The sequence below is a fragment of the Trichosurus vulpecula genome, chromosome 2, assembly GCF_011100635.1.
Source record: "Trichosurus vulpecula isolate mTriVul1 chromosome 2, mTriVul1.pri, whole genome shotgun sequence".
Lineage (NCBI taxonomy): Eukaryota > Metazoa > Chordata > Mammalia > Diprotodontia > Phalangeridae > Trichosurus > Trichosurus vulpecula.
Window position 1 is genome coordinate 104,007,054 of NC_050574.1, and position 22,043 is coordinate 104,029,096.

The window sequence follows — 22,043 nt, forward strand, 5'->3', positions numbered from 1 at the left end:
ATTTATTTATTTAACATATTTGGTTTTCAGCATTGATTTTCACAACAGTTTGAATTACAAATTTTCTCCCCATTTCTACCCTCCCCCCCACTATCACCCCCATCCCCTCTCATCCCCTTTTCCCTTCCTTTCTTGTAGGGCAGGATAAATTTTAAAAAATTTAAAAAATGATGCAAGATGGATTTTTTTTCTAATCCTGCAGGGATCATTCCTATCTGACACCACTGCTCTAGATATAGTCTGACCAGGATGAATACAAGCATATGATTGCTTCCTTTAGCCTGGAAGTGATGCCTTTTTGTTTTGAATGTAGTCCATGATCACATTAGAATTTGGATGGTCAAAGCTCACGCTTGACTCTTACTGGGCTTACAGTCTTCTAAACCTTAACGTGTTTTCAGATAACTGCTAAGTATGTCTAATCTCCTTTTTCTACATGTGAAGACAATTTTTTGAACCCAAGTGTAAGACCAGCTTTTTCCTTATTAAATGTCATCTTTCTATATTTAACCCAATGTTATATCCCTGTTTAAGATCTTTTTGGGTCTTGAGTGTCATCCAGATTATTAGCTACTGCTAATATATTTGTGTCATCTTCAAATTTTATAAGCTACTGTGGTACAAAACAATATCATCAACCACTGTCCCTGTACATGTTAGAATAATTTTTCCTTAGAGGATATTGAAACCATACATGAGACTTAACTGGTTCAGGGGACTAAAGACTTGGGCCATTGATATCACTTCTTGGTCATCTGAATATGACCATCAGGAACCTCCTTCTCTTTCTAATGATTGACTGGAATGCTACCATGGGCAACTTGGAGACAGGGGAGTTTTACTCAGCTGAATCAACTTAAACAAACAAGGGCATGGCCTGAGTCAAGCCCAGTCCAGACTGGATGTTATTTATGTCTTTATTTACATGATTGATAAAAATGTTAAATAGTACTGGTTTAGACATAGATATTTGGGCCATTCCAATGAAGAGCTTCTTCCAGGCTGATACAGAACCAATAATAACTACTGTTTGAGTCTAGTCACTCAGTGAGTTCCAACTACTACTGGGGGAGACAGCATGAAAACAATGATGGACAAAAAAATTTCAAGTGTCCTGTGGGAGAAAGAGCAAGGAGGCCAATATTTTTGGATCACAGAGTATGTTGGGGGAGGAGAGGCATTAAGGTGTAAAAAGACTGGAAACATAGAAAGGATCCAGGTTGTGAAGGGCTTGCATTATTGGTTACTGCCACATTTGTCTATCTTTGGTTTATCAAATGCACTAATAAACTTTGTTAACTATGTCTATACAATGGTATTGATAATGCTTTACTAGTTCCGCAAATCTTTTAGTCTAGTGCAGGGGGTGGTGAATCTGTGGCCTCAAGGCCACATGTAACCCTCTAGGTCCTCAAGTATGGCCCTTTGACTGAATCCAAACTTCACAGAACAAATCTACTTAATAAAAGGATTTGTTCAGTAAAACTTGGACTCAGTCAAAGGTCTGCACCCCAGGACTTAAAAGGCCTTGAGGCCACAAGTTCCCAACCCCTGGCCTAGTATGTTAGAGAGATATTACAGAGAGTGTGCCCAGTACTGGAGAGAGTGACTAGTGATGCAATTTCTTCTACATTTTTGTGTAAAGATACATATATATATTTTAAAAATGACAGAGTAGTAAGAGGAAAGGGTCTAAAACAAAGAAAAAATTTGACAATACAGTAAGAGTTCCAGAGACAACAATAGAAGGAAAGGAAGCAGGATAGGGGCTCCTAAAAGAAAGGAATGAGGTGGGTGGGCATGAGGGATCAAGGAATAGTAGCATAAACATCATGCCCCCCTCCTTGCCCCAGGGCTATCTGGGTCTTTAAACTGTAAGGATTCAAAGAGGAGTTTTTATCTATAGCACAGCAGTATTTTTTCCACCTACCCATCCATCTCATCTCTGCCTCCAACTCTCACCCAGTCCATTCTAGATACTGTAATTTGCTCTATTTGACAGAGTTCTTAGTTATAAGTCTGTTTACCCTTAGATACAACAAGTTTAATCTTTCTGTCCTCTGACAACCTTCTATATACTTCAATCAAATTAAATATTTGTAAAATGCTTAGCAGAGTGTTGGGCACATAGGCTTGTTCCCTTCCTCTACTTAAGGAGTGTTATCATGTTCCTCAGGAACTTCTTTTATAGATTAAACAGTCCCTTCTCCATACTTTATAAACATTATCTTTATATTTTAAATGACATTCTTTCAAGTACCCTTACCATTTTGGTAGATTTCCTCAGTATAGCTGGTTTGAAATAAAGTGATATATCTAAACCCGTGTCACCTTCTAGTGGGGAAGGGAATCAGGATCATCTATTTAAAGTATTTCCTTTAGTGAGAAAGTCTGGAAATCATCCAAAGATGCATTGATCATCCAGCCTTGAGCACTTTTATTTACAATTGCTGCCTAGATCTTGGAGGTGGAATTCTTGCTAAGTATTCTTCAATCAGCTGTCGAGTTTATCTTCTCTATACTTAGATCTAGCCATATAACTTTTGATCAAGAGCCATCAATTTTTTTAATCTAGATAAACTTAAATCTCTTTAGTCTGGTATTGAAGTCCTTCCACTATTTGACATTACTTCAACTTTTCAGTCTCCTACTTCCTCATACATATCTTATGCTGTGTTGGAATGGGATGACATTTTCACCCACTCGTTGTATTTTGCCGTCTCTGAAACTTTGCTTATTCTCTTGCCTGTGCCTAGAAGACCTTACTCTCCTTTCTTCCTATAGAGAGATCTACATGTTGAATACTTACTTGTTGAATACCTAACTCCCCTGCCAAAGGGCAGCACTAAGAGCAATGAATTTCTCAGCTTTTTGTAAATGAAGCTTTCCAATAATTAGGGATATCCCAAATTGGAATGAGATGCCTAAGGAGATAGTCATCTAGCCTTACTGGATATCTTCAATCAAATGCTAGGTTGGGTATATTGTAGCAGTATTCTTTTGTAAAGTATGTGTTGGACTACCATATGATCTTCAAATTCCTTTCTAACTCTGCAGTTCTGAGATTTAATGTTTTAGATATCCTATAGCTACTTTTCTTTCTTACATTTTGAGAATAAAAATTGCCAAATTTTTTTGGAGAGTGGTGGTTAATTATTAAATTCAATTGTCTGTCTTTTTAATGTGAAATTATCCAATTGATATGAGAAAAAAATAACAATTCTCTTTCAAGTTTGGGTGTCTCTACATTTGCAGAAGTGTTTTACCCTGATGCTTAAAAGTGGCAGAAAGTGACATGAGAACCTTTAGCTCATCCCTTCAAATATTCAGTAGAATCCTATACTATCAGATCAAGTCTCTCTCATTCTTCACTATATAGTACAGTTTTTCTTAACCTTCACTGGCTTTTATACATGTTACTATTAAAACTAATTTTGTTACATCCAACTCATTTTTTTGAGCTTTTGAGATGTTTGATATCTCTCTTTGTGTTTTCTACAATTTGAGAAATAATTCTTACATGCCTTTAACTGAGTCTTTGATAAGACCAAGGACAAATGCCCTGAACAAATGATTGGATGCTGATTATTACTGAGTTAGGTCACACGTTTCAAAACCACCAAACTGGTTTTTATTTGGTCTACTTCATATTTCTACTTATTGCCTACAAAGAGGGTGTGATACATGCTATCAAATGCTTTACTGCAATCCATAACATTCCCTTGCTATATTTCTCTAATAACTCTCTCAAAAGTAGAAGCAAAGTAACTGGTATTATTTCCTCTTTAGGGGAATCATGTTGACTGTGAGTTGCACTTTCGTCTCTAAATGCTTACTATCTATCTTTTAAAATAATCTATTCCAAAATTAAGACAAACTTTATTGAAAATGTGAAGATAATTTGTCTTTGCTGCCCTCCCATTTTCTACTTGATGTCCTTCTATAACCAACTACCCAACACTTTTAGACTGCTTCCTGGTTACCCAAAATCCTTCCTTATCATCTCTTAATCAAAACTTTATCTGAACCTCAGGGGCTATGCTATACTACCTTTTTAATTAAAAAAACTTAACTTTTCTTCTATCCTATTTTCTGCTTTTCTATCTGACAACTAGATAATCAAGCAAATAGACCCATGTTCAAGTCTTATTGTTTATAACAGGTTGGGAAATTCCCCCCTTTTGGGACAATTTTATTGTTAAAAGGAGTGACTTCTGGGACATGTGACAAACAAGAAGTTGTGCTAGACACTCTCTTCAATCCTCACAGTCTCTCACACCTCTCAAAATAGGAATTATGCATAATAGATAAAGCAATTTCAGCTGTGTCATTGGTCTAGGACACTGACAACCCAAGTGAGGTAACAATTCGATGAACTAAGAGCAGAAAAGGCTAACCTCTAGCTCCTAATCCACTGCCAGCACCCATATCCCCACCCCCTCACCATGCTCACATGGCAAGGCTGGATGATCCAAACCATGTATCAGCAACAGAACTCAACTCTTACCACACCTTCTTTCCAGTGCTATAGAAAAGCAAAAGGAAGAAACTTATTCAGGCTGGGTAACAGCATGACAGAGTTCTCAGCTTCAGCAGAGCTCAGTCAGAAAATGGAGGAGAAATGGTAAATGTGTGACTGTGTGGCACTCCACTAAGCTTGAGGAAAAGAACCCAGCTTTCAGGTAGGGTCAGTTCTGCACCCCCAGAAGTCACTTGAGTCAGAAACAGAAGCTGATGAGCAGTGAATTACCCATCTTGGGAAGAAGCTGAGATAGCCTTGATAGCTTTGTGCTTCCTAAGAAATTATAGCCAAAACAGGGAAGGATCTGAAAGTGAGCAAGGGGAACCATAATTTTAACAAGAGCAACTCAGAGACATGTTTTTGCCCACAGAATTCTCTAATGGTGGATCTCCACCAACTGAGGTTAGATTTGGGGACTGGGGCTACTGGAGAGGAGACCAGACAAGAAGTTTTTTTTTTTTATTTTTTCCTATTTAGTTTAGAATCAGCCTTCCTGATGACACACTACACAGCCTGCTTTGATAACTTGGTAGTTAAGGGGATAGTTCTATTTTGTGGGCCTATCCACAGACACTTACTCTCCTAAACATTCTATCTGGAATTGGTTCAAGTCCCTTCCAAATTTCAAATAACAATGGCAGTGAGGTTGACACAAGCAAATGAGCTAGAAAATAAATAGAGATGGTTTTGCCACACCCAGTGGTGCAGAAGAAATGGGAAATACCAATAATACACCCTGCAATAGTCTGAATCATCTCAAATCATGCTATTCATAGCAAAAGGTAACACAAACTGATCATGTTAACAATGTCACTTGGTCTATAATGAGAGCTGCTTTGTGGGCACAAAGGCTGTCATGTGGAAAAGGGATTCAACTTTTGTCTGTGCTCCTCCAGAGGGCAGAACTAATACCAATAAACAGAAGGTACAAGGACTGAATTTTCTGATGAATTTAAGCAAAACCTTTGTTTTTCCTTCAAAGAATGAGAGCAGTTCAATAATGGAATAGGTTACTATGGTGGCGATTTTGCCATCTCTAGAGGTGTTCAAACAGAAAGACTGGATGGCCTTCTGTCAGAGGCTTTTCTATATTTGGTGGGCTCTTAGAATAGCTGAATTTTAATGTGCTTTTCTATTCTAAGATTATATGACTATGATTCTGTGACTGGAAGGCTTGTATGAGCACATATACAATACCTGAATGCCCAGACGGATCTGTGCTTCATTGATGTGCACATCATCCATTAATGCAGATTGCATCTCATCCATGCCTCCACATCCCATATAACTCTAATTTATATCCTCCAATAACTTTATTACAGGGTATCTACTCAACATATTGAGTGGGGAGGAAGGATTTGAATCCTGCAACTTCCGCAAAGGCAAGGATCTAGATACACTATATCTCTGTCTCTCTGTCTCTGTCTCTGTCTCTCTCTGTCTCTGTCTCTCTGTCTCTCTCTCTCTGTCTCTCTCTGTCTCTCTATGTCTCTCTGTCTCTGTCTCTGTTTCTGTCTCTCTCTCTCAACACTAATATTTTGCAAATTGTTATATTTTTTCCTGAAAATAATACATCATATTATTAAGTCCCTTCTGATTTGTTATGCATATTGCTGACCTTACTTTTCAGGTAAACTAAACTGGCCCTTTCTGCAACTTGTGATTCTTCAGAGAAAATTGTAATTTCAAGGCTGGGAAGGATCTCAAATATCAAAGAATGCAATCAGCACCTATACAGGAGTCTACTCAATAACATCCAATAAAAACATGATTGTCTATTCTCTGCTTGAAGACCTCCAGGAGTGGGGAAATCCAATTCCTCCTACTGCAGCTCATTCTACTTTTGGATATTTCTACTCATTAAGAAGTTTTTCCTTATGTGGAGCTGAAATATAACTCTTTGCTGCTTCCACCCATGGGGTGGCTTTTCCAGGCACTGAATATCTCTTTCTATAGAAAATTACAATAGAGCATTTGTCATGTAAAATAATAACTATATATGTGGATATATATATATATGCTTTATACTGACAACTATATATGTGGATATCATATAGAGTTATACATAGTATATAACATCTTAGGAACATCCTGAAGAATATTTAGTTGGTTAAGATACCAGACACCGAGGTCCTTTCTCAAAGTAAACAACCAAGCATTCACTTTCCTGCAGAGAGTATGAATGCAATGGGCTGGCCATGTTGTTTGAATGCCAAATGTGCGCTTGCCTAAAAGACTATTTTATAGAGAACCCACGCAGGGCAATCATTCTCATGGTGGTGAGAAAAGGCAATATAAGGACACTCTCAAGGTTTCTCTTAAGAAGTTTGGAATTGATTGTGACATGGGAGACATTGGCACAGGACTGCTCAGCATGGCATGACCTCATCAGAGAAGGTGCCATGCTCTATGGGCAAAACAGAATTAAAATAGCTCAAAGAAACTCAAGATGCACAAATTTATAGAACCCATTCCAAACGTTCACATGAACTATTTCTGTCCAACCTGTGGTAGAGCATTCCATGAATATCAATCTGATCAGCCAGTCTGATGCAATGTAACTTGACTTTAACTTTATGATGTCATTTCTGTCCTCTTCAAGAACAAAGGACAAAAACCAATCAACCATAGTATACGTACATACATACATATGTATAGTTATTATTTTACAGGACAAATGCTCTATTATAATATTCTATAGAAAAAGATTCAGTACACACATATATGTAAATATATTTGCGTATATATGTATATATATGTATATGTTAGAAAGAGAGAGAGAGAGCAAACAAACTTTAAACATATTATCTCAATTGCTCTTTCTAAGAAAACTCTGAGGTGGTGACAATGTTCCTGTGAATACAGCTGAGTGGAAAGCAAAAGTGATTTAGTGGGTTTTTAAACATAGAATTAGGGTGACCAAATGGGAAGTGACTTTCACCCAAAACAGGGGAGAGAAGCAACTATAAGGCGAAATCCTAAATTTGACAATTTGATAACTTACGTTGCTATTTTGCTTTAAAACTTGCAATATACTTTGCTTGCAGAAATTCTCTAAGTAAATATTGTATGTTACACAACTGGTTTTGGATTGGCCCTATGTCTTCACTGATAAAGGGAATTTCCCATTGAGAAATTTCCCTCTACCAATTCATATGGGCAATTGCTCTTTAACTAATTTTCTTTGAGATTTGCTTGAGGTGCTGAAAGGTCACACAGTTAGAATATGATAAAGTAGAATTTGAGACCACGTCTTTCTGACCATTATGGAATTTTATATGCATTGTTATCTTCACTTTACCATGAAATCTTTGAGAGGTTAAGTTATTTTACTAATGATCACACATCTATTAAGTGTTGGAACAGACATTCAAGTGTATATCTTCTGACTAGGAATACAGTGTATTTCCCACTATGGCACGTTACCTTCTTCAGACATGACATGAAATCAGTTGCTAATACAATGTGGATTTTAAATGTTTGGGCTACACATATCTTAGTAAATTAGTAGTGGCTGCTTCCTAGATGATTTAAAACATCATCCTTGTGGGAAATATAAAACAATTTCAAACATGTTATATCAAAGAATTATAATATTTTAGGAGAGTAATAATAGCACCTTCTTATGTTTCAGCTATCCCAAATAGGTTGTGGGAGAATGGCTTTTTGGTGGTAAAATTAATTTTATGGTGTCCTTTTATCTGTTATGAACACATGAATTTAATTCATGATAAGCATTCAGAAAGGCAATGATTGCTCATGGTTTGGGGCACCTAGGTGGCCCAGTGGATAGATTGCTGGGACTGGTGTCAGGAAGAATTATCTTTTTGAGTTCAAATCTGGCCTCAGACACTATTTGCCTTAGTTTTCTCATCTAGCTCAAAGTGAGCTAGAGAAGGAAATGGTAAACTATTCCAGTTTCTTTGCCAAGAAATGGGGTCATGAAGAGTTAAACACAACTGAACACAATTGAACAACGACCATATTTTTATAATTTTAGCAAATTGGCATAATTTCCAAATGGGATGAGATTATTTGAAGTATAAGTTAGCTCTCTCATCCTCTTTTATTCGGACAACCAAGGGTCCCCATTCTTCTTTATTGCCTAAAACTATTAATATAACAAAACTGCAACCGACTACAATCATGATGCTAAAAATTAGTCGTACTCCTGCATCTATTTAGACAGGTATCAATATATTAATGTTTCTAGCCTTGGATGCTATAGAACTTTCCTTTTAACTTTCTGACCTATCAAATAATGATTGGCTTAGAGAAGTAGCTTGGTATGGTAGAAAAAATAAAAACAGAAACAAAAGTATTAAATTTGGAGAAAGGAAGCCTGATTAAGGCCAACATACACCTGAGTCTTATTGGAAACCAAGGAAAAATCATCATGTCAAAGAATTCTAGAATTTTATTTGGATAGGACCTTAGATATCATCTAATCCATCCTTCTGATTTTGCAGATTAGGAAACTGAGACCTATGGTAGTGAAGAGATTTTTTTTCAAGATCTGATAGGCAGTAATATGTATAACCAAGATCTGTACTTAAGGAACAAAACCAAATACACCTAAATAATTGTCACATTTATGTGCTGATAGGGAGCAGTTGTCTAAGGATGTTGGACTATTCACTCATAGCCAGATAGATGTCATTCACTTGTCAGTTGTTTATTTTAAGAAAAAATTCTTTTTGTCCACTTGAAGATTAGGATGCTGTAACATGACGTCTTTGTTTTTATAAATTTCTTATTAATGACTCTTTTATTTTCAACAGTCATTTCCTTATATATCCACTTCAGTGTCTTCCAGTATGTCCTCCCTTGTAACAAAAAGTCAAACTAGATGATACCATGACCCCATGTGACAATTGATCTCAAATATTTCAGTCTGTCTCCCACTTCTCTACTGAAAGGAGGTTGATGCTTGCATATGATTACTATATTCAATGACTCATCATTGTAGTCATCGAATACAATGTTCTAGTTCTGTTTACTTCATTTAAGAATTAGATACAATCCTTCAGAAATAAGATGAGGCATTGAGAAAAGATTTCAAGTAAGTTGACAGGGAAAAATCAGTATAATAAATCTTCTATATGGTCATCTTATGAAAATGCCCTAATAAATGATATCTCATTCAAGATGCTGACAGCAACATTAGTACAAACAATTAAAAATCAAATGTTTATCCTTGTGAACTATTAAATATATACAAAAAGTTTCTATACGTGAAACATTTTATCATTTATTCATTTCACATTTTTTCTCTAGTACTCAATAATAAGACTATTTTAGCATAAGGTTTAATTGCTAATGGGTCACTTCTGCTGTTTTGCAGTCAAGAAATCAGCCCAAGAGCAATCGTGTACTGGCATTTCAAGTTTTGTCAGCTTTGGGGAGATGTGGACTTACAGTAAACATGGCAATCCATTTTCAAACCTGCTATTTGGCTTTCTATTAAACACAGCTGGTGGCACAGTATGTAGAGCACTGGGCTTGGATTCAGAAAGACCTGAACTGAAACCTAACCTAGATACTTACTATCTGTGTGATACTGGGCAAATTCCTTAACCTCCATTTGCTCTGACTTCTTCAACTGGGCATGATAATAGCACCTACCTTGCTGGGTTGTTGTGAGATCAGATGAGATAATATTTGTAAAATTGTGCCTAGCACAATACCTGGCACATAGTAGGTTTTATGTAAATGCTTATTCCCTTCACCTTCTTCCTGATTCTCTCTGCAAGAGAAAAATAAAACAGTAAAAAAAATGCAAGTTAGCTAGAAATGAAAACTATATAAAGAAGAAACAAGATCGGCTGTGTTATGACTTATCCATGGTCACACATGATTCAAACCCAGGTCATCTTCATTCCTAGGAATATCCTTGGTGTGCAATAATCCCAAGCTACGTCTACCTTAGAACCTTCAAAAATGAGGGATCCAATACCTCACACAGTAGCCCATTACACTTTTCAACAATTTTGAATGTTAGGAACTTCTTATGTTGAGCAACATTTGCTGCCCTGTAACTTTTATGTATGTTTCTTCCTTCTCTGTGGATGAACAAAGTAGAATAAATGAATCCTTTCACATGATAGCCCTTCAGAAGTTTGTATACTCATGTACTCTCTAAATCTTCTCTAGACTGAATGTTATTATTTTCTTCAACTAGTCTTTATAGTACATGCCCTCAAATATTCTGTAATATCATTGGCAAATTGTTCTGAGCATCTTACAATGCTCGGAACAATTAGTCAATGCTAAAGGATCATATGCTAGAATCAGAAGAGATGTCAAAGGTCACCTAGCCCAAATCCCTTATTTTATAGGTGAGGAAACTGAGGCCCAGGGAGTTCACAAAGGTAGTATGCTTAATAGGTTGGATCTGAAACCATGAGCTCCAACTTCACAGCTAATCTCCTTTCCACTTTACTATGATATATGAAGATCTAAGGCATTCCCTGGGCCAATACAGGGATCATAATGGCACAAATCATTCCAAAAAGAGTGAAGCAGAGAATTTTAGAGCTGGAAGAAAACTTAGAGGTTATCTTTAACCTACTTGATTCATGGCCTTATATTAATGTTTTCATTGGATTATTACTTTGGAGCAGGATATTTTAACCATTTTCAATAACATTTCCCTTTAGATTGTAGTAAAATTATTTTTCATTTCCTCAGTTTACCATACCTCTCAATACACAGGGGATGGTGACTCAAAAGTAAAGAGGGATATACATGAAACTTATTGCAAGATTATTAATTTGCTACAGAATGAATAAGATTTATTGAGTGAAGTGTATTTTACAGAGTTGTGTTTTATAGAATTAGCATTAGTTCTATACTGCATTCTTTATTATTTATTCATTCATTTAACAAGCATTTACAGTTACCTTCTCTGTGGCAAGTATTGTGCTATATATGGGGGATATAAAGACAAAAACATGGAATAGTTCCTACTCTCGAAGAACTTACATTCTTTTAGAAAAAAAAAAAGTACATGCACAGATAAGGCAATACAAATATTAGCAAAGGAAATGTAAACCCTTTTGTTTTTTTATGGTGACAGCACTGGTAACCAGGGAGATCAAGAAAAGCCTTGTCTAAGGAGTAGTTCTTCCACTCAGTTCTGGAGAAAACAATGGATTATTCTAAGAGGTGGAAGTAAGGTAAGGAATACCTTTCAACGATGAGAAGCAATGTGGAGAAATGCACAAAGGGAGATATAATGCTGTGTATGAGGAGAACAGAATGAGTATAGCACATGTGAGGGAGTAATTTGTGATCAGTCTAGAAAAGTAGGTTAGAGCAAGATTCAGGATGACTAAATGTAAAATATAGGAACTCATAGATGAAATAGGGGAGCCACTGAATCTTCTTGAATAGGGGAGTCGGACTTATGCTTGAGAATTAGGTGTTCATCTTATACTCCCCTGATTAGACTGTAAACCCTTGAGGAAAGGGTAGGCTCTTGTCTTCCATTCTCCACAATGCTTAACAAAATTCTAGGTACAATGCCAAGCTCACAAAATGCATACTTCCTCATTACTTTCTCCTTTGATTCCAGGTTATTCATAAGGATCCTCCAAAACCTCTAAAGATGGCTTGGGTTTGGGTTCTTAGAATCCAGCATCTTTTTTTTTTTGTCTTGCTTTCTGTGTCCTATTGAATTCTTCAGTTGTCCCTTTCCTGCCCTCTGCTGGAAATGAAGAGATAACCAGGCACTCATTCAGGACTGATAAACTTTAAGAGATAACATTATAGCACATAATTTGTCTCTTTACATATGTGGCCTCTGCAAACCTATTCCAGCTTTCTACATATACCTCTTTGTTAAAACCAAGGCTAGAAACATTTTCACTCTGTTGAATGGAAATTTGAAGTTTATACACACACACACACACACTCACTTTCATGTATATGCTCACATGCACACATGTATACAGGCATGGATATAAATATTTACATGTATGTGTATACATATATAAACATGTGCATATATACTAACACATGCACATACACAGATGTGTGTATAATGTCCCTAGTATAGTGGTTGTAGCATTCATCAAGAAAAAGAACTGTTATGTCTACAATATCTGTTTCAGTATGGATTTTTTAAACGTTTCAGACAAATGTTCAACCTCATTCAGTTCAGAAATTTCCATATCCAAGGAAGCACAACACTGTGAAAAAAAATTATTAGCCATGCAAGAAATGCTGCTTGTGATTTTGTGTAATACCTCATTAACCAGCAATGCTTGAAGGGACATTAGAGACAATTAAGTGTACACATTCGATAAGCATGATTTCTATATTTTTATCTAAGTAATTGATAAAAATGCTCAATATCATCGCACCAAGCACATATCCATGGGCATTCCACTGGAGAGCTCCCTCCAACTTGATATGGATCATTAATGTCATTGAAGCACTAATGCACTAGACTTGAAATCCAGCGATTCAGGCAGCACAGGATGCACTGAACTGTACTTTCTGCTAAGCCATGTTTTTCCATCTTGTTCTCATGAATAACATGAGAGAATTTATGCTTTGGTAAAATAAAGCTCAGCTATAACTATACCATTCTATTAACATGGATAGCATTCTGATAACTTTGTCACACAGTATAATTAGGCTACCCTGGAAAAGATTCCAATGAAGCCATGTTGGCTCTTTGTGGCAACTTCCTCCTTTTGTAGATGTTCTCTAACAATCCACCTTATAATACATCATAGAATTTGGTTAGGAATAAAAGCCATCCTCCCTAACTTGGTCCTATCATTTGCATATTTCATTCCCTTCCTTTGGAAAAAAATGCAAGAGAAAGTTTGCTTTCATCTACTTCTTATTACTCTCCAATTCTCTACAAGCTTAAAAAGGTCCTGAGCAGTCATTCAGCAGTCACATCTGCCAATTCAGCTAAGTGAAACACCTAAAACACCTGAGTTCAAAACCAGCCTTTCATATTTGCTGGGTCACGGCCCTGAGCAAGTCACTTAGCCTCTGTTAGCCTCAGTTTTCTCCACTGTGAAATGTGGATAATAGCAGTAGTTTCCTCAAGTGAGATGAAATTTGTAAAGTATTTGGCATAGCTCCTGGCATATGGTAGATGTTACATAAATGTTTATTCACTTTCCTTGTTCCTTTCCCCAATTCCTGACTTGAATTCTTCAAGGCCATCTAGTTGCTCTATTACTTCCTTAATTATCTTAGGTAGCAAAGACCTTATTTGCCATTTTTATTCTGTTCTTTCCAGTCCAAAATTAATTCTTCCTTGCAGAGAAAATAGGAGGGAAATAAGAATTAAAAACCTAAATTTAATTGTCAGAATTGCAGATTTTGAACATTGGAAGGGCCCTGAGCAGTGATCTAATCCAAATTGTACATGAAAGTATCTCTATTCCCACTATAATGTAGCAGACAAGTGATCATTCAGCCTCTGCTTGAAGACCTCCATGGAGAGGAAGTCAATCAACTTTTTTTTTTTTTTTAACACCAAAATTTTTTATTGTATCAGGTCACTATAGGGGGTGTGGGGCCTTAGGCCCTCACTGCACAGCTTGCTCATTGGTGCCACTTCCAGAGTCTTGAGGCTTCATGACATCTGGCAGTTCTGGAGGGCTGGAGAAAGACTCGATGCGCAAGGTTTCAAATACATCATCGGCTCGAAAGGCCAGCCCCACAGTGGCTGGTGCTTGAGGCCTGGCTGTCTGACTTGTGAAGCCACACTCGCCCAGGGTCTTACTGTCATCCAGCAGCTGGTCATCCTTGTAGAGCCGCTGCTCATCCGGGGGCCTCTTGAGGATGCCTTCCACGATGCGCTTCAGCTCGAACACTGTGCTCGACTCCTTCGCGTCTGTGAAGATCGTGGTCTTGTGGCGCCGGATCATCAGGAACACGTCCATCTCGGCGTCTAGCTTCCCTCCCCCCCAATCAACTGCCCGGCGCAATCTCAAGTCAATCAACTTTCAAAATAAGCTATTCCACTTTTGGAAAGTTGTAGTGATTTGCAAATTCTACCCATTGTTTCTGGTTCTGTCCCCTTAGTTCAAATAGAACAAGTCTAATCCTCTCAACCACTCAATAGCCCTTCAGTCAAATATTTGCACATGGCTATTATTTCCCTCCAAACTTCCTTTTCTTCAGGCTCTACAATTCAATTTCTTCAACCAACAGTCATATGTCAAAAAATCAAGGTCCTTAAAAATTTTAGTTGCTCTCCTCTGAACACTCCCCTATTAATCAATCTCATTCTTAATGTTCAATATCCAGAAATGAATACAATATTCCAGATGAAGTCTGCCAAGAGCAAAGTCCAGTGTACTCTTATTTCTCCTTTCTTAGAAGCTATACCTCTCCTAAGAAGTTCAAAATTTATCAGCTTTTTTGACTGCCATGTCCTATTAGTGACTCACATTGAGCTTCTAGTCCACTAAAAAGCCCTAGATCAATAAAAAGGAAAAAAAAGAAAATCCTGCTAATATCTATCCATGCCTCCTCTATCTTATATTTGTGGAGTTGATTTTTAAAACATATTTTTATTTATTTCATTAAATATTTCCCAATTATATATATAAGACAATCATTTTAAAAAATTGAATTCCAAATTCTCTTCCTCCCAGCTGCCCCTGCCCTACATCTTGAGAAGGCAAGGAATATGATACCAATAACACAGGTAAGGCCATACAAAATTTATTTCCATATTCGCAATGTTGCAAGAGAAAACAAAAAAGGGCCGCAAGAAAAATAAAGTAAAAAAGTGTGCTTTCAATCTGCCCTCAAAGTTTTTCAGCTCTCTCTCTGGAGGTGGATGACATTTTTCATTATGGGGCCTTTGGATAGTCTGAGATCATTGTCTTAATCAGAGTAGGTAAGTCTTTCACATTTGAGTATCCTTACAATATTCTGTTGTTGTATACAATGTTCTCCTGGTTCTGCTCACTTCATTCAGAATCAGTTCATATAAATTTTCCCATTTTTTTCTGAAAGCAACCTGTTCATCATTTCTTATAACACAATGGTATTCCATCATAATCACATACCACAACTTTTTCAGTTGTTCCTCAATTGATGGACATCCCCTCAATTTCCAATACTTTGCCACCACAAAGAGAGGTGCTATAAATATTTTTGTACAAATAAGTCCTTTTTCCCTTTTCTTTGATTTCTTTGGATACACACCTAGTAGTGGTATTCCTGGGTCAAAAGGTATGCAGTTTTTTAGTCCTTTAGGTGTAGTTACAAATTGTTCTCCAGAATGGTTGAATTAGTTGACAACTCCACCAGCAGTGCATTAGTGTCCCAATTTTTCCACATCCCCTCCAGGATGTCATTTTTTTTCCTCTTCTGTCATGCTGAGGTAGTATCCCAGAGTTGTTTTAATTTGCATTTCTCTACTCAAGAGTGATTTAGAAAATTTTATGTGACTATAATAGCTTTGTTTCCTTCTTCTGAAAACTACGAATACATTTCCTGACCAATTGGGAAACAGCTCTTTTTTAAAAAAAAATTGATTCAGTTCCCTATATATTTGACAAATGATGCCCTTATCAGAGAAAGTTGCTATAATTTTCCCCAGTTTCTAATTTTTCTTCTAATTTTGACTACATTTGTTTTGTTTGTGCAAAAATTTTGATTTCACATAATTAAAATTATCTATTTTACTTTCTATGATCCTCTCTGTCTCTTACGCAGTCATAAACTTTTAGCTTATCCATAGATCTGACAGGTTATTTTAAAAAAATGCTCCCTAATTTACTCATGATATCTATCACCTTTTATGTCTCAACAAGATGAAATGTGGGCCTATTCATAGTTTCTTCCAAACTGCTTTTCAGTTTTCCAAGCAGTTTTTGTCAGATGGTGAGTTCTTGCCCCCACAGCTTGAATCTTTGTGTTTATCAAACCCTAGATTACCATGGCCATTTACCAGTGTATATTGTGTGCTTAATCTGTTCCACCAATCTACTACTCTGTTTCTTAGTCAGTTACATTGTTTTCATGAGTATTGCTTTGTACCATAGTTTGAAATCTGGTACTGCTAGGGTAACTTTCTTTACATTTTTCCCCATTAATCCCCTTTATATTTTTGAACTTTTGTTCTTCCAGAGGAATTTTGTACCTATTTTTTCTTAGCTCTATAAAATAATTCTTCAGTAGTTTGATTGGTATGTCACTGACTAAGTGTTTCAACCATCCAGCTAGCAGCTTCTGTGGGGGTGTAAGATCCACCAACAGCCAGCACCCAGAAAGCTGCCAGCACCCTGCAAAAGCACAGGTTCTTTTGATCTGCTTAACTAAGGAAAGCTATGTGAAGGGGTTGACAAGCTTACTTTAATTCAGCATACAAATATCATTCACTTAGTTCAGGGGAAAAAGTCAGTGCATTGAACTTCAGAACAAAATACAAACAAATTACAAACATCAACAGACAGACCTTGTCTGATTCAAATCCCAACACGTAGTTACCGGAGTTTAACAAAGTCCCAGCATCCAGGTTACAAGCTGGAGGGCCTTAGCTACAGCTGCCTGGAGTCTCTGCATCAGCACACCAGCACAAATGAGAGCCCTTAAACAAATTACAAACAGACAGACCCAACACAATTCATAGTTACCAACATCTAGGTTCAGCCCGGGAGCTCAGAACAAGGGCTGGCCCAGAGTCACATTCGCCACCACTGCTATGGGAAAGAGCTCCAAAGAAGAGAAGGCCAACCCCTGGTTTTATATCTTTTTCAGTATCAGGGGTGAGTCACCCATGTGACCTATAATCATCACAACGAGGTGACTTAAACCCACGTGGTCTAAGAGCCTCTGATGTCCCAAACCTATCACTCAAACTCATGTGTAAAACTAGGCCCTCCCCTGAGTTAGCCCCACCTTGGGCCCCACCTCAGTTACCAATCCACACCCACATAGGTTAGGTTAACACCTAACAGGGGTTAGAGCCTGGGGCTTAGCACTTAGTAAGACTCAATGAAATACACTGAATTACTCAAAGCAAACAAAAGCCAAACTCTTCAAGGACACTTGTTGAACTAAGTGCTAAGGAGCCCATTTTGCTTACCCACACACTAAGTCAATTGTCATTTTTCTTATATTGGTTCAACCTTCCCATGAACAATTAATGTCTCTCCACTTGTTTAAATTTGTTCTTATTTGTAGGAAGTGTTTCATAATTGTGTTCACATACGCCCTGGGTTTGTCTTGGCATGTAGACTTCCATCATAACATCTGCAAAGAGTGATAGTTTTGTTTCTTCAATACCTATGTTTTTTCCTTCAATTTTTTCTTGTCTTATTGCTACTGCTTGCATTTCTACTACAATATTGAATAATGGTGGAGATAATAAACATCTTTGTTTTACCCTGATCCTTTTAGACTTCAAGTTTATCCCTGTTACAAATAATGCTTGCTCTTGGTTTTAGCTAGATACTACTTAAGAAATAAACCATTTATTCCTATGTTTCTAGTGTTTTTATAGGAATGGCTGTCACATTTTGTCAAGTCTCTTCTAAATCTATTGATAAAAACATGATTTTTGTTGGTTTTGTTACTGATATGGTAAATTATGCTTATAATTTTCCTAATATTAAATCAGCCCTGAATTCCTGGTAAAAATCCCATCTGATGATAATGCATGATCCTTGTGATACATTGATGTAATCTTGCTAGTATTTTTAATTAAATTTTTGCATTGATATTTATTAAAGAAATTGCTCTATAGTTTTATTTCTCTGTTTTTCCCCTGACTGGTTTAGCTATCAAAGACATATTTACACAGGACTCCTTCCTTACACATTTTTTCAATTATTTTATATAGAAGTGGGATTAATTGTTCCTTAAATATTTGGTAGGATTCACTTAGTCTTGATGATTTTTTTCTTAAAGAGCTCATTTATAGCTTTTTCAATTTCTTTTTTCTAAGATATGGTTATTTTATTATTTTATTTCCTTTCCTATTCACCTGGGCAATTAAAATTTTTAGAAATATTCATCCATTTCACTTGGATTGTCAATTTTACTGGTACATAATTGAGAAAAAGAATTCCTAATACTTGCTTTAATTTCATCTTCAGTGGTGGTGTGTTCACTACTTTCACCTTGGATGTCGATTTTCTTTTGTTAAAATCCAATTAATCAATGATTATTTTGTTTTTCTTTATAAGCCAACTCTTAGTTTTACTGTATTAGTTCAATGTATTTTTTTTTTGCTTACAATTTTGTTAATTTCTCCTTTGATTTTCAGGATTTCCACTTTGGAGTTTAATTGGGATTTTTGATTTGTTCTTTTTCTAGTTTATTTAGTTGCATGACCAATTCATTGATCTGCTCTTTCCTTTATTGATGTATGGTTTTAGAAGAAAAATATTTTCCTCTATGTACTGTTTTGGCTGCTTCCCACAAATTTTGATATATTACCTTATTATTATCTTCAGTGAAATCATTGATTCTATGATTTGTTCTTTGACCCACTCATTATTTAGGATTAGATTATTTAGTTTCCAACTAATTTTAATCTATGTTTCCAGAGACATTTATCAAAATTAATTTTATCACATTATGATCTGTAAAGGGTGAATTAAATATTTCTACCTTTTTGCATTTGTTTGTGAGGTTCTTATGCCTTAATAAATGGCTGATTTTTGTAAAGTTTACATGTACAGCTAAGGAAAAAAAAAGTTATATTCCTTTCTGTCCCCATTTGCTTTTCTACAAAGTTCTATCATTTCAAACTCTAAAGTTCTGTTCATCTTCTTAACTCCTTTCTTATTTGTTTCATAGTTAGATTTATCCACTTCTGAGAGGGGAAAGTTGAGGTCCCTCACTACTATAGTTATACTACTTTTTCCTGTAACTCATTTAATTTTTCCTTTAAGAATTTGGATGCTATGCCATTTGGTTCATATATATGTTTGCATTGATATTACTTTAATTGATATTTTTACCTAAATCCAAAGCTTTAAATTTATCTCTATTGTTTTCACATTGTTAGGTTTAGCATAATTTTCTAACCTTTCAAGAACCTTTTGGATCCTCACCTGATAAACAGTGTGTTAGCTATTCCATCCAGCTCTGTGTCATCCTCCAATTTGATGATCCTATCATCTATGGCTTTGTCCAAGTCAATGATAAAAATGTTAGACAGCACCAAACCAAGTACAGATCCCTGGGGTATTACATGGGACACTTACTGACATATTGATATAGAGTCAGCTTGTCTCAAATTTTACCTACCCTTACTCTTTGATTCTAGTAATGCATCCAATTATGAATCCTTCTATTTGAATTATTGTCTGATTCATCTCTTTCTGCCTCTTCCACAAAGTAGTAGCAGATATTTTTATCAAAAGTTTTATTAAATTTAGATAATCTATATCTATGTAATTTTCATCACCTATTAATTTAGTAATCCTATAAAAAAGAAATTAGGTTAGTATGGCATGATTTGTTCTCAAAGAATCCATCTTGGCTCATTTTCATTACTACTTTCCTTCACAGATATCTGCTAACCTTCTTTTTAATGATCCTTTCTAGAATTTTCCCAGAAATTGAGGTCCAGCTCAATAGCCCATAGTTTAAAAATTCTGTTTTCTTCTCTGTTTTGAAAATAGGATATTTGCCCTTCTCCTATCTTGTGATATTTCAAATATCATTTACCCACCACATGGGTGAGAGTAGGTTTTTTCCATTCGGTTTATAGCCAGAAATACCAGATTGAAACAATCTCTTTGCAGCTGTTTTCAGAGGGGGAGAAGGTTATGTGCACTGAAAGAATGAGCACCATGAAAGACAGCCATTCCCCCTCTCCCTTTTAGACCATATAACCCCAAGAATTGTGTCTGGAGTTTTGTTCTAGTCTATTTTGTTTGAACTTTTTAGTTCTATGCGAAGGCAGTCTGATCTTCAATTCAAGTCATGATGACCTAGAATGCAGCTTGGTGTTGCTTCTAACCTAACAAAAAAGCCCAGAGAAACAATCATGATGGGTAAATAAGCCCAAGGGGGCTTTGGTCTTGGAACTTTTTGGGACTGTGTTATATTGGAACTGAGATAAACTGTGAACTTAATCTCCCTTGTCCCCAGAGATTAAGGTTGTAAAAGAAGGAATTGTGCTTCCCCAGGTGTTTGAGGGTATGTTTGTGTATTTATTTTTGCTAAACCTTTGAAGTAAATATTACTTTATAAAAACAAATCTGACTGTTAAGTGCTTGTGTAAGAAATTAGCTATTTGTGCTGTCAGTCTACATGACTCCTTTAAAACAAACAAAAATACCTTGTTTTAACTTTGAGTATGTGGTAGCATAAGATAGTGAGTATGTTCTCTAATCTCATCTTCTCATGATTATATGACCCAATCAAAAGCTGAGGCAGCACTGATCCATCTCCTTATTTGAAATCTGGACCAATCATGATTGTCTTTCTGTTATGTGGAAATTGCTTACTCTTGTCTATAAAAGGCAGAACACTGAACAAATTCTGACTGGTCCACCAGCACATGCTGTCTTGGAGTATGGAAAAATTTTGTTCTTACTTCCTGGGTTTGCTTTAATTGATCAAGGCAAGGCTATAACCTGATTTTTTTTATCTTAGCAATTTTGGTGACCACAAAGGAATTAGGATTGTTTGCTCTTGTGGTTCTCACTGGGGAATAGTACTGCTACTCTTCAGCCATCACCAGGTCTTTGCCCCAACCTGAGTTGGTATAGACTCCTCTGGAGTGAGTCAGCTATGAAGTGACTGTAGAATTAAAATACCCAAACTCAGAAAGGAAAATGAGAAATAGGTCCCAAAACCAAATTTTAATTCTTTCCAATTTGTCCACAAAGAAATGGAGGAGCATTCATGGGGAAGAGGCAAGGCAAGAGATGGCCTTGCAGGGTATGAGAGTATCCCTTCATTTGCTAGAGAATGTTAGTAAGGAATTAGGATGGGCAAGCCTCCTACTGACTCCTGCTTAGGCAAGCTGCTGAAGCTCAGGACAAGGAAAGCCTGCCAGTTTGTATCCATTTGAGCTTTACCACTCAGTAGGGACTGGGAAAATTGTAGCAGGAAAATTTGGTCAGCTAAAAGACAGTACTTTGAATTATTGCCAGCTGTACAAGTTAAAAACCAGCCTTAGATTACTAGGGAAAAAGAAAAAAGAAAAAAGACCATGATACTCTTTTTTTTCCATGATACTCTTAAGAAATCACTTTTATAAGGAAAATTAGAGAAGAGGGAATAAAGATTTAGGTGGGACCCAGGAAAGGGTAATGCAGGCAGTGAGGGGAGCTTGATGGGACTTCTATTTCAGAAGTTCTCTAGCATGTACAAAGTCATTTTAGCTAGAAGAACTTTGGAGGGAAGCACTTCATCACCCATAAAATCTGTGATGAGATACCACAGAAGGGAAGCATAGAAGGGTGGGGAAGGCTAATGAAGCCTGAAACAACTCTCCCAGCTGTAGGTAATATAATCAGGGACTTGATTTCACTAATTTTTGATTGGTTTTTCTGTGGGAGATAAGGAG

General features: G+C 36.5%; 1 protein-coding gene across 1 annotated transcript; it reads right to left on the reverse strand.

Annotated features, from left to right (window-relative positions):
• Positions 1-14,051: 14,051 nt before the first annotated feature.
• LOC118839126 (elongin-B) lies at positions 14,052-14,479 on the reverse strand. Its single transcript, XM_036746567.1, has one exon. The coding sequence runs from the start codon at positions 14,434-14,436 to the stop codon at positions 14,080-14,082; it is 357 nt and encodes a 118-aa protein (XP_036602462.1). The 5' UTR covers positions 14,437-14,479; the 3' UTR covers positions 14,052-14,079.
• Positions 14,480-22,043: the final 7,564 nt, after the last annotated feature.